The sequence below is a fragment of the Onychostoma macrolepis genome, chromosome 03, assembly GCF_012432095.1.
Source record: "Onychostoma macrolepis isolate SWU-2019 chromosome 03, ASM1243209v1, whole genome shotgun sequence".
In the NCBI taxonomy this organism is placed as follows: domain Eukaryota; kingdom Metazoa; phylum Chordata; class Actinopteri; order Cypriniformes; family Cyprinidae; genus Onychostoma; species Onychostoma macrolepis.
The window spans coordinates 50,445,089-50,460,857 of NC_081157.1; the positions used below are offsets into that span (position 1 = coordinate 50,445,089).

Here is a 15,769-nt window from a genome sequence, read left to right on the forward strand (position 1 = left end):
CATTTGAGGGATTTGTGGAGCTGTGTTTTCACTAATGTTGGATCCTGATCACAGCACCAAGATTCATATTTCTCATAAAGATACAAAAGCAAATGCAACTAGGTCTGGTTCTAGGATTCTGTGGCAGAATATGGTAAATGATTAATATAAAAAAGAGGGATCGTAAAAATTGCATTTTAATTAGTCAACAAGACAAAATAATAACTGAATTTACACAGAAGACCCGGTTCAAATGTACTCTTGATTTGTGTGGTGTTGCCTGGATGATCAAAAGCTGCACAGATTGACTGATGCTCAAAGAAACACAGCACATTAAGAGTCGGGGGTGTAAACTTTTGATCAGGAGGATTGGTGGAAATTGTTCTTGTTTTCTTTACATATCATATTTTCCCTTTACTACTATCCTCCAGAAGCTACGTATTATATTTACATGTTTCCCAGAAGACGGAATAAGAACAATTTATCCCAGTCATCCTGTGCAAAAGTTTACACCCCCGACTCTAAATGAGCCTCATTGAGCATCAGTGAATGTTTGAGTCCCTCAGTTCTCTTTGTGTGAAGATGTCTCTGCTGGAAAGGGTTCAGATATGCAGAAGATGCTGGAAAAGCAAAGAATGTGCAGGAGCTGGAGGATTTTTCTGAAGAACAGAGTTTAACTGCTCAAGACAAGCAAGAGACTCATGAACAATCATCACAAAACGTAAACACAGTCGTGGATCATCCAGGTAACAGCACACAAGAAACAAAGGTATGTAAACTTTCAAAATGCTTCATTTCTGCAAATGCAGCTATAATTTTGTTTTGTGGACTATATATATAAACATTGTTGTGTGAAATATCTTATTCAGGCCAGTAATAAATAAATACACAAATTATGATCCTCTTAATAAAAAATTAATAAAAGTCATTTAGCTGATTCTGAAAGGTGTATGTAATAGTCTGGGTGTTTGTCCCTTTAAGACTCAGTCTCTGTATACACTCTGATTATGTGTATAAAATCTGCTCTATAAACCTTGTCTAATGGAGATGTTATGGTTTTTATATGTTGTGCCTTTAACAAACACCATTAATCTGGTAAAACATGATTTCACAGCACAATCATCTCACTGACTCTTGATGGAAGGAAATACTTACAGAAAATAATATAGATGAGGTTGAACAGAATCACTATCACAAAGAGGACTATAATCATGATGCCTTCAAATCCGCTGTAATTCAGACTTTTGTCCAAGGCAGATTTAAACAGAACTGGAATAGAGGAAGAGATACAAACCAACAATTACTAAAATAGAAGAACAAAATATAAATAAGATCAAAGGAATTACTAAAATGTGTTCAGTCACACAGTTCAGCACCGAACACATGTAAAATACCTTATACTGACAACAATACAACAGTAACACAAGACACTTCCAAGTATTAATGTCATGTTTTGTTTTCAAGATTTCCTGCAGGATATTGAGAATATTTCATCATTTATATGTAATTACTGTTTAACTGTTAATGAGCATTTTAATGTGTTTATGATAATGACTGTTGATTTACATTTGGATTTATTTACCTGAATAAAAAACAGCTGAGAAAACAATATATTCTGTTCTAAAACTGTAATACAGAACCCATGTTTTAATCTTGCCTGTAAAACAGAAAAGATTAAATGATTACATCCACAAATCACTTACAACACCAACACAATGAAACACAAACGCCAATAAAACACTGAATCCTTTTTAATGTAAAATTCATTCAGGTATTGACAGATTATTTAGTTCATGTGAAAACAATCTGGGTATTATAATTCATGAAGTATATTTTCTGTAATAAACTGTCAATAATGAATCACCTGTGAAGTCATTAACATACGGAGCCGTCCAGAGCAACATGAGCGGCCTCAGAAAATAAAGAGTACAACAAGAGACCGTCTCAAACAGAGACCCTGAAACAAAACCAGATAATAATAATTACTGTATTAATAAACAACTATTTGAATGATACATTATTGTGCATTGAACACAATCAGTAGTGAAACACTCACCTTCAGAAACACCCCAGAGGACAAACGCAAGAAACATCAGAACATTTGGACAGAAGACGAGAAACATCTGAAGACGGAAAACTGTCTCTGGAGAGAAAATACAAAATAAATCATGTTCAGTTAAATAGTGAATTACATTTTAATGAAATATTTAATAATTATTAAACTATCACTATCAGTAATTCAGTTTTATTAAAAACACACGTCTCTGTTCTTTCTGACGATTACATTTCTAACTTAATGAATCAAACTCAAAACACTGTTAGAAACACAAATGTAATATTATTAATAATTAATCTACTGATTAAGGATAGAAGAGTAGGTCTTTTTCTTATCTATAGACTTACCTAGTAGTTTCAGTACCAAATTTATCTTGGTTGAAGTTTGCCTGCGATTCCGTAATAAACCACTGTGAACTGTACATGTGTATCGTCCCTCATCTTCAGCTCTCAGATCGTCCAGACGGAGGGAGAAGTTTCCATCTTTAAGGTGCTCAGTAAAGAAATGAGCTCTATGCTGATAATCCTGCTGCTGTTTGTCTGCTTGACTCTCACCATCTTCATACAGATGAACCAGATAATTTAAGCCTTTTTTGCTCCATTCCACCTTCAGACTCTCCATTCTAGAGGGTTTATCATTATAACAGGGCAAAACCACTGAAGATCCCAGAGGAACAGATGTGTGATGAGAAGGTTTCACAATGAATCCTGAAAATGAAGAAAAAAAAACAAACAAAAAAAACACACACACGTTTATTAAGGATTAAGCAAAGAAGGTTCATGATCTCCAATTACGTTTGTTATCACTTATTCTTCTTCCATGAATGTACAGCAGTGAGAGAACTGAGGTCTCCTCCTCACACTGTCTGACACATATCACACACAACACTGGATCACAGTTTCTAGTCTCTTGAGGTAGTAAGTAAGGGCACACAGGTGTTTTTTTATTAGCCCTTCTGAGAAAACCATCATCAAGTGCTTTTGAAGAAGAAATAATCACTGGATTAGGGTGCTGTAAAGTTTGTTAAGTTAATGACATCAAATCTATGAAAGATAATCAGAGTTTGTTCAAGGCACTTTAATAGCAATTGAACTATATATCCACAGCCAGAACAGTTTCATTTGCTTCATTTCCTGAATTATATATGTGAAATGATCTGTTCTTATTTTATGATTGTGTTTTTTTACCTGTATTTCTATAGCACTTTGTACAATACAGATTGTTTCAGAGCAGCTTTACAGTGATAAACAAGACAATGGTGTTTCAGTGATGCAAACAGAATTCAGTTCTGCTGTGAGGACAACAGTAGACAGTCATTATAGTAAAAATAGTTCAAGTAAAAGAGTGTTTCTGTCTAATTAGAGTCTAATTAGATGTAGACTCTGTTAAATGATAAAGAATGTCATCAACATTAATAATTAATTAAACAGGCTGCTGACACAGGTCATGGCAAGTATTAACAGACAGAGTTCAGACTTTGCTGAACAATACAGCCTTCCACAAATTTTTATTTATTTATTTTTTTGGCATTATCTGCATATAGCTTTTATATCTTTTATCACATTTACAAACCCAGCACAGCTGATAAAGCATATACATACATGATCAGATAGCTGGTGCTCCTTCAAATTAATAATGTTATGTATACAATTAATAATACATGACCAGACAATTATATTCATCACTTAAATGCATCAAACTAATGTTATTAAAAATCTGGATCATATATTGATCAGGAAACAGCAGCAGCAGTTTATTTTCTTTTCTTTTTTATTTACACTTACCCAGTTTTAACTCTGTGTTGACTGAACACACACAGTCCTGCTCCCTGTAGACTTGACATGTGTAAACCCCTTCATCTCCAGCTCTCAGTTTTTTCAGACGGAGGGAAAAGTTTCCATCTTTAATCTTCTTCTTTGAGAAATGCGCTCTTTTGTGATAATCCTGGTGCTGTTCTTCTGCTCGACTCTTGCCATCTTGATACAGATGAACCAGATTCTCTGAGTCTGCTCTTCTCCACTCCACCTTCAGACTGTTCTCTAACAAGCTTTTGTCGACCTGACAGGCCAAATCCACTGAACCTCCCAGAGGAACATCATCATCATTCATAAGGAGCTCTATAAAGGAATAGAAACATGTTTTCATGTGGAAAAATTTGCATAACAGCTAGTCTATCATTCAAAATTTGCCATTAATTAATTATATATTTATATATTATTTTAATTATTATTTGGTTTAATATCCAAAATATAACTTTTTTTTTTTTTCAGTTTTCAGTTTCAATTGCTCTTAGAGGAACTGAATGAAAACCTTTCCAGCATCACATCAGAAAAACAAAAACAATAAAAAGTACATTACCATACACTGTAAAAAGTGATAACATGCAATACTGTGTGAATGGTCAAAAAGTGTTTGCACTAATATATATTTGGATTTATAGCATATTCAGGATTACAAATATATTTAGATTTCATATAATTATTCAACCTGGTCTCATAAAAATACGTACCTCTGCGCACTTTTTGTGCGACACCGTTTTACGTACCTTGCTGCACGTTTCGCCGCAGTTTCAAATAGAAATGTTCACTGAGTGGCGCTAAAACACAGGTTCAATTCGTGAACCCTGACACGTTTTTATTACGTAGATATTGGTACGTATTGCTGTTTTTTTATTACGTTGCTTCAGATCCGTATTGCAGCGGTTCAGAATTCAAATATCCGGGGACTGTCGCTAAAGGTTAATGCTCTATCGTGTTGGAAATATGCCCTACACCAAATCCAGCCCTAAACCTACCCGATAGTGTTAACAAATACAAAACTGATATAAAAACGTATTAGCTGATACAACTGAGCCATTTGAACTTCCTTTTACGCAGGTTTTAACCAAGAGGCAACCTCCCGCTCTCTCTCTTGAAACCAACACGGAAGTGACTAAAACTGCAATTCATCGACTGGCCGCTGGAGGCTGGCTGCAAAAGGGAGTCAATCCCATAGACTCCCCATGTTAAAATGCCCAACTTTACAGTAGTAAAAAAACATGTTTACAGCCTGGTACAAAAAATTATTTTGGTCTATATAGCTAATTTTGCCCTTCGTGACAACTCGTCCGTTTAAATTATATTAAGCCTTAAAGTTCTAGATAATTAAGGTCACTTGAGTGACAGGTGGATTGCCGCTCTGCTCCAGAGTGTGAAACTCGCTAGAGTGTGAAACTTAGAAAACTGGCTTTAAAGATTTGCAACCAATTTATATGCAATGTTCGCTAACATTAAAGGATGCAAGACATACTTAGCCTATTGTTTTTACATCGAACTGAATTAAAATAGCTTAAGAACGACTTGTGGATTGATGTGAAGGCCAGCAGGGATAATGTTACGAATGATTGTGAATTAAACATCTCCGATGGCGTTCATTGCAATGGATTTTGTCGACTTACAAGAAAAGGAAGGAAAAGGATTTAATTGCGAACAGTTATTGATTTTATGTGTGACACTCTGTCAGGGCATTTGAGTCCTCATGTACAGAAGTGTGCAGCCCCAGACTGACAGCTGCACTGAGTGAATAATCTACATTACAAAAAATAAAAAAAAACACTTTAAAGATTATTTACGCTTAATTATTGTTGCCAAGTTATCGAATCGTTATTGCTTACAGTGCTTTGTTATATGGAGCAGTTTGTTAGATCGCGATCTCTCTCATTTGTTTGTCTAATGAAGCGCCGACAGATATAGAAGTACACAATAAACGCGGTAGACTTTAATGGACAGTAAAACAAAGGCAGAATACCGTGTAACTCCAGGCTGGCACAGTATTGACGAACGAATGCAAACACATGCAGAGCACCGTAACTTAATTGAGCTTTCCAAAACAAAATCAAAGAGCGGTAACTGATGTTATACTGTGTTCTGCCTTGGTTTCTCCGGGGCTTTTCTCCATGATACTTAAACACATGATAAAGGAGGTCACTAATGTCCCAAAATGATCAATAACTCATTTTCGACCAAAAATGAATTTATGGTGTTTTGTCTTTGCATGACGGGCGTGGTTTCAGCTCAGCTTCACCCACGTCCCGCCTTTTTGCCCATTTTCGATTATCCGGGAGTGACGCGCGGTGACGCGCTTCCAAGACGGCGGCGGTCGGCTCCGCCCACTTTAGGCTTCAAAAATGCTCTTCAGAAACCTATGAGTGACGTCACGGACACTACGTCCATTTTTTTTTTACAGTCTATCTATGGTTTTAACTGCTTTGTCGAATCGTAGTTACACGGGATTCGAACTGGTGCTTCTTGTCTCCTAAGTCCGTCTCCGTACTCCGTGAACCACCGAACAAACTTATCACCGATGAAAACCCATAGATATGAAGCTGGATGTGTGCGATGCTAACGTTCAAAAGTATCAGTTTTCAAATCTCCCAGCATATTAATATTGTTTTTAAGTCATAGCACGATATTCTTCAAGTAATTGTGTGAAAATTACAGTTTATTAATCGCAACTCTGTAAATTTGTGTGAAAGTGTTCATTTATTTTGGAAACTACAGTGATATGCACTTATTGGTACGTATTTCATGTCACGCTAAAAAGTGCACCCAGGTACGTAAATCCAATGAGACCAGGTAGTTATTATTTCTTGTTTAGAAATAATTGCAAATGTTCACACACACACACACACAAACATTTTAAACATATATGATAATCAGTTGTAAATAACGTGACAAATCAACAACAGTGTAACTTGTATTCACTATCTTCAGTTATTGTGCCTCAAACATGTAATATTGGTGCATCACTGAAACACTAAATAATCAAACCAGTTGAAAACCTGTACTGTACTGTTGACTATTAAGAATCAAGTGATTTGTTTTAATCTGTTTACTTACTCAGGACCAGTTTTGTCTTGGCTGAAAACACATAATTCCTCTTGCTGTGAACTGTACATGTATACTGTCCCTCATCTTCAGCTCTCAGTTTTTCCAGCCGGAGGGAGAAGTTTCCATGTTTAATGTGATCAGTAAAGAAATGAGCTCTTTCTTTATAATCCTGGTGTTGTTTCTCTGCTTGAATCTCACCATCTTCATACAGATGAACTAAAGTCTCTGACTTTTTTGTTGTTCTTCTCCACTCCACCTTCAGATCTTCAGTTAGTAAGTTTGGAGGAACATGGCAGGGCAAAACCACTGAACCTCCCAGAGAGACAAACAGGGTCGAAGAATGTTGCACAATCAAACCTGAAAAAGAAAATACATTTCACGTCTAATGTGAGGTAAATGTTGAGGCAAAATAACCCCACTATCAGCATCTGTCTTTAGACTGTTTTAATCACAATAAATACAGGTGCAAATGGGGCCAATTTTTGTGACCAGATTATTGGGACACTAATGAGGTGTTTACACTGACAGTGGTTAAATCACTGGACGTCCCATAGTCTCCGTGCTGTCGGTTGCTGGTAGGTTTTCTAACTCTGTTGTAGTATAAAATTGCATCACTTGGTAGATCACTATCCACACTCCCATTGGTAGTCAACATATTTTGTTTCTGCTAATTTGCATAAATTTGGGTTCCAAGTAACGAAGCACCAGACATAAAAACTAAGATATTACTAGTTCAGAAGAGCCACTCAAGCTTCCCTTACTACTTCAGAAGACACTAGTACTGGTGACTTGGGCGGTTTCTGTGCAGTTATTGGACACAGAGTGATTCAAGGACAACTATAACTGATCTATCTGTACCTGGAGAGAGCTATGTCGTAAATATATTCAAACAAAGAAAATAGAGTCATCTAGCAATGTTTTTCCCCTTTACTGTACACAATACTGATGAGCAATCTGTCTATGTACTAGATTTTGCTCATTTTTTTTCCTGAGCTTAGCTACTAGTAACACATAGCTTTAGGATGCTCCAAATATTTACATTTACATTTATTTACATTTATGCATTTAGCAGACGCTTTTATCCAAAGCGACTTACATTGCATTCAAGTTACAGTTTTTACATTTTATCAGCTCTTGCTTTCCCTGGGAATCGAACCCATGATCTTGGCGTTGCTAGCGCCATGCTCTACTATTTGAGCTACAGGAACATATATATATATATATATGTTCATATCAAATATACAATACTTCAAGAGCTGCTAAATTTCCTTTATTGTTTTAAAATTGATGTCTGATCTCATATTGGTGTTGTATTTGTCAAAATATTAATAACTACTAATAACTTCAACTAATTAAACTCATCATATATCACAGTAACAAAATTCTGATTTCTGGATTTTTCCTATACTGTAAATATTTCTATACTGTGAATATAGGAAAATCAGCAGGAGCCATTTGATTTACCAGCCTTACACACTCAATAAACACTCATTATTGCAATGATGGTTATTATTATCATTAGATTCAAATTTATTTTCCACTGAATCACAGCAAATCAGAATATGTTCCTGTTCTATTTGTACCTTTAGTAGGAGATCTGCAGTAGATCAGGCAGCAGAGCAGAAGAGCAGATCCAGATGCAGAAATACAGAGAACCAACACCATTATGTGTAAAACAGAGAAACCTGAGAAACACAGACAGTTATCAGACAATGTTATTATTGTGCAAAGTTCCTTGTACAGTATATATTGCAACCATTTGACCCCAAAATATGATGAAGTAGGAACACACATGCACTTTCCTAAATAAAGGGGGATTTTCCATAGCTTTCTGTTGTTTTATAGCTTATTATAATACTAGTATTAATTCAAATAAATGTTATAATTAATTCATTCAAATAAATGTGATATTACTGCACTATTTCATCTCTTTGTCTGATTTGAAGCGAGCAGAATGCTAGCGCTAACGAGCCGTAACTGATGAAAATAACCATCACTTTTAACCTTTTGGTTAAGTATTGTGCTGCAAGCATCATTAAAGGGGTCATCGGATGCAAAATTCACTTTTACATGTTGTTTGAACATAAATGTGTGTTGTCAGTGTGTGTGCACAACCACCCTATAATGATAAAAATCCACCCAGTGCTTTTAAAAAAAATATCCCCAGTAATAATAATAATCACTTTCTCAGATCAAGCTGTTTTGAGGTTCTTGGCAGAGTAACATAGCTCTGCACAGGCCCCTCCCACGATTGTTGATTGACACTGGTGTTTTACCTTAGACCCGCCCTGAGTGAGCTGTCATCAGTCCATCATGGTTTCGACGCCAGAGTGGTTTTCACAGGGTAAAAAGAGTGTTGTTTTACACTACCATTGAGAAACTTTAACCAAAGTATGTTACAGACTTTTCATTAAGACCCTAAAGAATCATATCAACTTGTTGACGGGCATCCGATGACCCCTTTAACAGCTTTAAGTTGTCAATGCTGGCAAATGACCATGGTATAAGCAGGATAATGCACGGCTATGTGTGCATTAAACGTTTTTACGAATTTCACGTCGGGTGGTTCTTTTCCTCCATGTCATGCATTAAAATTGTTTAATGCTCAGCTAGCCGTGGATTATCCCTCACTTACGCATTCGGCAGAGTCTTACACAATGAGCACAACAGCAGACTGGACTAAACAGTGCATCATTTATCATTGCTTTGGCACAAAATATCTACATCTTTGAAATTACATGAGTTCTTTTCTCACTCAGACACAAACACCACAAAAGCTCTATGTATACAGGCCAGTGTTAAACTGAAGTTCAAAACCTAACCTAATACAAAACAGCCTAAAACAGCAATCTGCTATATTACAGGTTGTGAGAGATAGATGTGAAGGCCGACTGAAGACCTCTAGAGGCCGAAACGCAGCACGATATTGACAACTGTATTATATTCTTGTTTGTAGAAATTTTACAAAAGAAAACTCTTTATAATGCTGCCTGTTGCAAGTGTTTGCCAGGTCTGTGTTTTATAAATGATGAACTATGCTTGTTGTGTGAAAACCTTGTTTTTGGAAGAATGGTTTGATTTAAGTCATGAATTAAGTGTTTTGGTTATTTTAGTGCATTTTGGTAGTGAAAATAACTGCTGTGTCAAGCTGAAATTTGGTGAAGAGAACTGTGTGAAATGTCTTTTGAAAATGTACTGAGAAATAAGTCCTAGCAATTGAATAATAATAATAAAAAAATAAAAAATAAATACTGAAAAGATCATTGCATAATGAGAAAGCAAATCATGTGCTTATTTAATATATATATATATTTTTTAAATGCATATAACAAAAACCTAAACTATATAAATATGAAAAACTAAATATTGAATGTTTTTAATGTTATTTGATGTTTTTAATGTTATTTGAATCCTTTTTAAAATTGAATGCAAGTATTATGAAAAAAGAAATGAGGGATTACGATGTGATTTGCGGGTGACTCAAGCTAAAGATAATATGTGCTTATTGAGTCTCTCATGAAGATCACTGTCCTAAACTGTGTGTGCTGCTATCAGCTGTGTTCTGCTGCGGTGACATCTGATCTCAGAGGAACTGTCACTCTACAGGGATTTATTTGCATAGTTAATGCTGTTTAATTATTGTCTATTAAAAAAAATCGCAGTTGTATTCATTGGAATAAATCAAAATCACTTAAAATATGTAATCTAAATAGATTTTATATGCAACTGGACGTAAATGAATAACCAAATTACACTTATGTATTAGTTTTTATGACTCACCCAGTCTCTCCAGTACTACAGTTGTATTGGCTGAAAGTCCTCCAGCAAACACCTCACACATATAAACTCCTTTATCCTCAGTTCTGACGCTCTTCAGTCTGAGAGAGAAGTTTCCTTTGGGAGTTTCAGCGGTGAAGAACTCAACTCTGTCTCTGTATCGCTCATCTGTTGCCTCTGGTAAAGCCTTATTGTTTTGGAAGAGCAGAACCACAATATCTCCATCTTCATCTGTTTTCATCCATGAAACTTCCAGTTCTTCAGGAGAGATGTGAGAGTCTACAGAGCAGCTCAGAGTGACGTCTTCACCCACAGACGCTGATATGGAGCGACTCGATCCTGATACTCTCAAATGCTCTGAAAGAACAAACAGTGTAAATATCACAGCAGGATATATACATTAATTAGTTTATACAGAAACATACAGTAATTAGTTTCTGTAAAATCATAGTGAAAATTTAGGAAGGGACTCATGTGGTCAATACTCACCAACATTATCAACTTTTATTTCAACCACAGTCTCTCCAGACTCTTGCTGACTGAAGACAGTACATGTGTATCGTCCATCATCTTCAGCTCTCAGGTTGTCCAGACGGAGGGAGAAGTTTCCACGTTGAATCTCTTCAGTAATGAAATGAGCTCTATCCTGATAATCCTGCTGCTGGGCTTCTGCTCGACTCTCACCATCTTGATACAGATGAACTAAAGTATCTGAGTCTGTTCTTCTCCATTCCACCTCCAGACCCTCCACTGATAAAAGTTCATCTACAGAACAGGGCAACACCACTGAAGATCCCAGAGGAGCAACCAGAGGACCAGAGGGACCATGCACAGTCAATCCTGAAAACAATGTTTTCCCCATAGAAAGAGAAAGAGAAAAGTGAAATAAAGCTTTTGAAATCAAAAACCAACAATGACATTTTTGCTTTTGAAATTTGCATCCCTATTTTATCTGCTGTATTGTAAACTTTAGTACTGTACTTTAGTTTGAGAGTAAGTACTGAGGTCCATCCTATTTCTCCAAGGTCCACTCACTCAGAAAGAGAGAGAGAGAGAGAGAGAAAGAGAGAATAATGTTCCTTTTACCAAATGTCGGGTTCACACTGCATGATTTTAGCCCTGATTTTCTCTCACCAGCAGTTTTGTGGAAACTGCCAACAAGTGCCTGAAATCGAAGGCAAATTGGTGCTCGTTCACATGTGTGACAATTACACAGTGTGTGTTATCAAAGTGCATATATTTTGATGGTCCCTTTTGAACATTCTGTTGACAGTAAGTAACTTTGCACTTACATGTCAACAAACTCTCAGTAGAGTATTAGTAGGCTGTCTGATTAATATCTGCTAACTCTTTATAGTGATAGTCTCCCAACAGATAATCTACTGACTATAAGTAAATTTGCAAGTACATGTCAGCTTATTCTAACCCTACCATTCTATTTATACTCTACTAACACTCTAATGAGATTTAGTGTATATGTAGGTGCAACGTTACTTATAGTCAACAGAATGTTCAAAAGGGACCATCAAAATAAAGTGAAACCAACATTTTTGTAGTTTACACAGAGACTATAATGATATTGTTTTCAAAAGCTTGCACTTCAAAACATACGCTTTCAAAAGTTTGTTTTCAGGCCTACAAAAAAACAAACAAACAAAAATTATGTAAATAAACGGCCAAAGCACATCTGTTTTTAGTTGAAAATGGTGTAGTGTTAACAGCCCTTTAATGCAATAATTAAGTGATTAATTGACTGATGATTGAGCATTAGTGATGAACACCTGCTGTTAACAAGCAGAATAATTGAAGGAGTGATTTAACAGCTCCACAAACAGCATTACCAGCTTCACACATTAATAACCACATTGACTTTTTTTCTGTCAGACACCTACAGAAGTTTTTAATGAGAATTACAGAGGTTTAGATGATGATGATTTATTGTTTAGTGTTACCATTATGGTGATTCATGTTTAGCTTTTGTTGAGCTCTTGACCTTTGACTTTTGAATGTTGGCTATCCTCTGGCTGCCGCAACTTTGTATTTATACGACACATTTGTTATGGCAAGAAAGATGTTGATGGTTATGTATTGATGTTGACATGATCATCTTGATTCACTGGTCTCATTCAGAGTCTATAAAGCTGAATAATTATCAAATATGATCAAATAAATAGCTATGTATTTTGTTTTCTTTTACTCTAGGATTTGATTATTCTGATTATTGATTCACTATAAAACCAAAAACTCTCGGTGATGACGACATCAGTAAAGAAGTTCAGAAGATACTTCAACTTTAACATGTTTAATAACAATATCGCCATGTTTACAGTGAAAGAAGGGAATTGGGCTTATAAGATCATGACTACAAGGTACACAGATATTGTCTATGCTGGATTTGCATTTTATCTGTAGGCCAATAGCTTTAAAGCTACGGCCCGCCTTTATGTGGAACAGACAGCTTTAGCGATCAATTGAAAAGACTTTTCGGGCCATTACCTGACCTGCAGACACACACTTGACCCAGAGCTGAACTTCAGACATGAGGACAGGCAGAGGGGAAATACATACAGGTGCATCTCAATAAATTAGAATGTCGTGGAAAAGTTCATTTATTTCAGTAATTCAACTCAAATTGTGAAACTCGTGTATTAAATAAATTCAATGCACACAGACTGAAGTAGTTTAAGTCTTTGGTTCTTTTAATTGTGATGATTTTGGCTCACATTTAACACATTTTTTTCATCTTTTTCTTCCAGAATTTTACCTTCCACTCAACTTTCTGTTAACATGCTTGGATACAGCACTCTGTGAACAGCCAGCTTCTTTGGCAATGAATGTTTGTGGCTTACCCTCCTTGTGAAGGGTGTCAATGATCGTCTTCTGGACAACTGTCAGATCAGCAGTCTTCCCCATGATTGTGTAGCCTAGTGAACCAAACTGAGAGACCATTTTTAAGGCTCAGGAAACCTTTGCAGGTCTTTTGAGTTGATTAGCTGATTGGCATGTCACCATATCCTAATTTGTTGAGATCGTGAATTGGTGGGTTTTTGTTAAATGTGAGCCAAAATCATCACAATTAAAAGAACCAAAGACTTAAACTACTTCAGTCTGTGTGCACTGAATTTATTTAATACACAAGTTTCACAATTTGAGTTGAATTACTGAAATAAATGAACTTTTCCACGACATTCGAATTTATTGAGATGCACCTGTATATTTTGCACAGATGATTCTCTATCATATATACAAATATTAATATGTATAATTTATAATAATTATAAAAGAAATTGTGTGTGTGTGGCTCAGGGAGGGTGGCACCCTTTATTGGCCAGCTGCCACTGGTCTTGACTACACCTCTGTCATCTATTATTTCAAACAATGGGTCTCATTCACTAATAATTTGTACGTGAGGAGTCCTCTTGTGCACAATATCACCTAATTCACAACACGTATGCACATTAATTTGTTCTTAACCTCCTCAGCAGAGGACTGGAAATGATCTGTCTCATCCCCAAATGGATTTAAATCAAATTTACAAATCCTTATGATTATCTGCGTCAAGTTCACTTATGTTTTTTTCTTTTGCACTTAACAAGCAAACAGTGCTTATGAATCATTGACAGAAATTGTTATAGAGAAAAGCAGGTTGTAAACGCTGGGTCAAATCCGGTAACCAGGAAACATGACCTGATAAAAAATATCAAAGTACAACACAGACTGACACACCTCAACATGACAATAGCTGACATGAATATTACCAAACCAGTGTTAATCAAGTCTAAACATCTTGTATTTGAGCTTGTTTTTGTCTAGATTCCAGCTCTGCTCTCTCCTGACCTTCAGCTTTATGAGGTGCATCATGGGAAGCATTTAAACACTGCTTTTCCTTTACTCTCTGCTCCAGCTCATCCACAGAAATATTCTTAAATCAAAAAAATACATATTTGTGCCTTTTTATTTTGTACAAACCATCAGATATTATTAGAATTAGAACCACAAATCTAAACATAAGCAGGTCCATGTTCATTTCATCTCTTTGGCTCATAAAAGTCAAACTGAAGTTTGATAAGAGATCATTCTGGTGCATCCAGATATGCTGAAACCTGTTTTATTTTACCAAGAAACTGCAATTAATCCGGACAAACCAATTCTGATTAAGTTGGAAAAACATCACTATAAAAAAATGAAAAGCATCTCTAAAGGAAGTACTGGGCAAATTAACTCGAATGAATTTCAAATGAAATCACAATATGCCTTCTCCTTCAGTTAAAATCATGTTCTCTTAAATAAAATATTTACATATATGGAAGATTACACTGCTTAAAAAAACAACAACAAAAAAAACAGTATTGCCAGCTTCATGTATTCGCAGACTATGAGAATTGCATGGAGCAGAAATCGCCAAAATCTGCCTTACGATTAGAAACACATACAGTATATTAAATGAGAAAAATAAATCTGAATAAAAGCTGTAGGTACGAATCTCAATCATCTTCATCTCAAGTAAATCAACCTACAAAACTGCTGAAAGCTTAAGACTTCAAGCAAAGTCATGTTGAACATGATGAGTAAAGCAGGAGAGATTCATCTAAAGCTGCTCCTAATATGTTCTAATTACAACACATACATTGATTTTACATGCTATTGAAGATGGACGGATGATGATGATAGTTTTTAGGTACAATAGTGAAACAATATTAGGTACAAATTACATTTTAATCAAATATTTTGTATAAAATATTAAGTGTACATATGGACCAAATAAGAATATGTATATGTATTTTGTGCCTTTGCACTGATTTGCTTTGACATTATGATGTTTTAATTGTTGTAAGAACATGTTCTTTACATGCATTGAAAACATTGAATGTGAAAACATTTTGGCGCAGGGAAAAAGATTTACAATGTTTCAATTAAAAATTAATAATTGTAAAAGTGTATTGTTTTGTGGGTTTATTTTTTAAAATATTTTTACCTGAACATTGGTGCAGTGTTCACCAGTTGAGGGACTTAAATTCACTCTTTAAAATTTGCAGTGTAGGTATGTTTTAATCTGCATTACCATTTTAAAATAAGTATTTACAACATT

General features: G+C 35.5%; 2 protein-coding genes across 2 annotated transcripts in view; both read right to left on the reverse strand.

The window, feature by feature from the left end:
- Positions 1–15,769, reverse strand: part of LOC131535819 (gastrula zinc finger protein XlCGF57.1-like) — a 509,738-nt gene that overhangs the window by 287,895 nt on the left and 206,074 nt on the right. The gene's annotated exons all lie outside the window — the stretch shown is intronic.
- Positions 1–15,769, reverse strand: part of LOC131536873 (butyrophilin-like protein 2) — a 28,897-nt gene that overhangs the window by 2,563 nt on the left and 10,565 nt on the right. The window contains exons 2-10 of the mRNA XM_058770044.1: positions 11,170–11,520; positions 10,684–11,037; positions 8,487–8,588; positions 3,820–4,152; positions 2,383–2,742; positions 2,036–2,122; positions 1,844–1,936; positions 1,562–1,636; positions 1,135–1,248 (exon numbers count right to left, since the gene is read on the reverse strand). Coding sequence (XP_058626027.1) covers positions 1,135–1,248; positions 1,562–1,636; positions 1,844–1,936; positions 2,036–2,122; positions 2,383–2,742; positions 3,820–4,152; positions 8,487–8,588; positions 10,684–11,037; positions 11,170–11,520 — 1,869 coding nt within the window. The remainder of the gene's footprint in view (positions 1–1,134; positions 1,249–1,561; positions 1,637–1,843; positions 1,937–2,035; positions 2,123–2,382; positions 2,743–3,819; positions 4,153–8,486; positions 8,589–10,683; positions 11,038–11,169; positions 11,521–15,769) is intronic.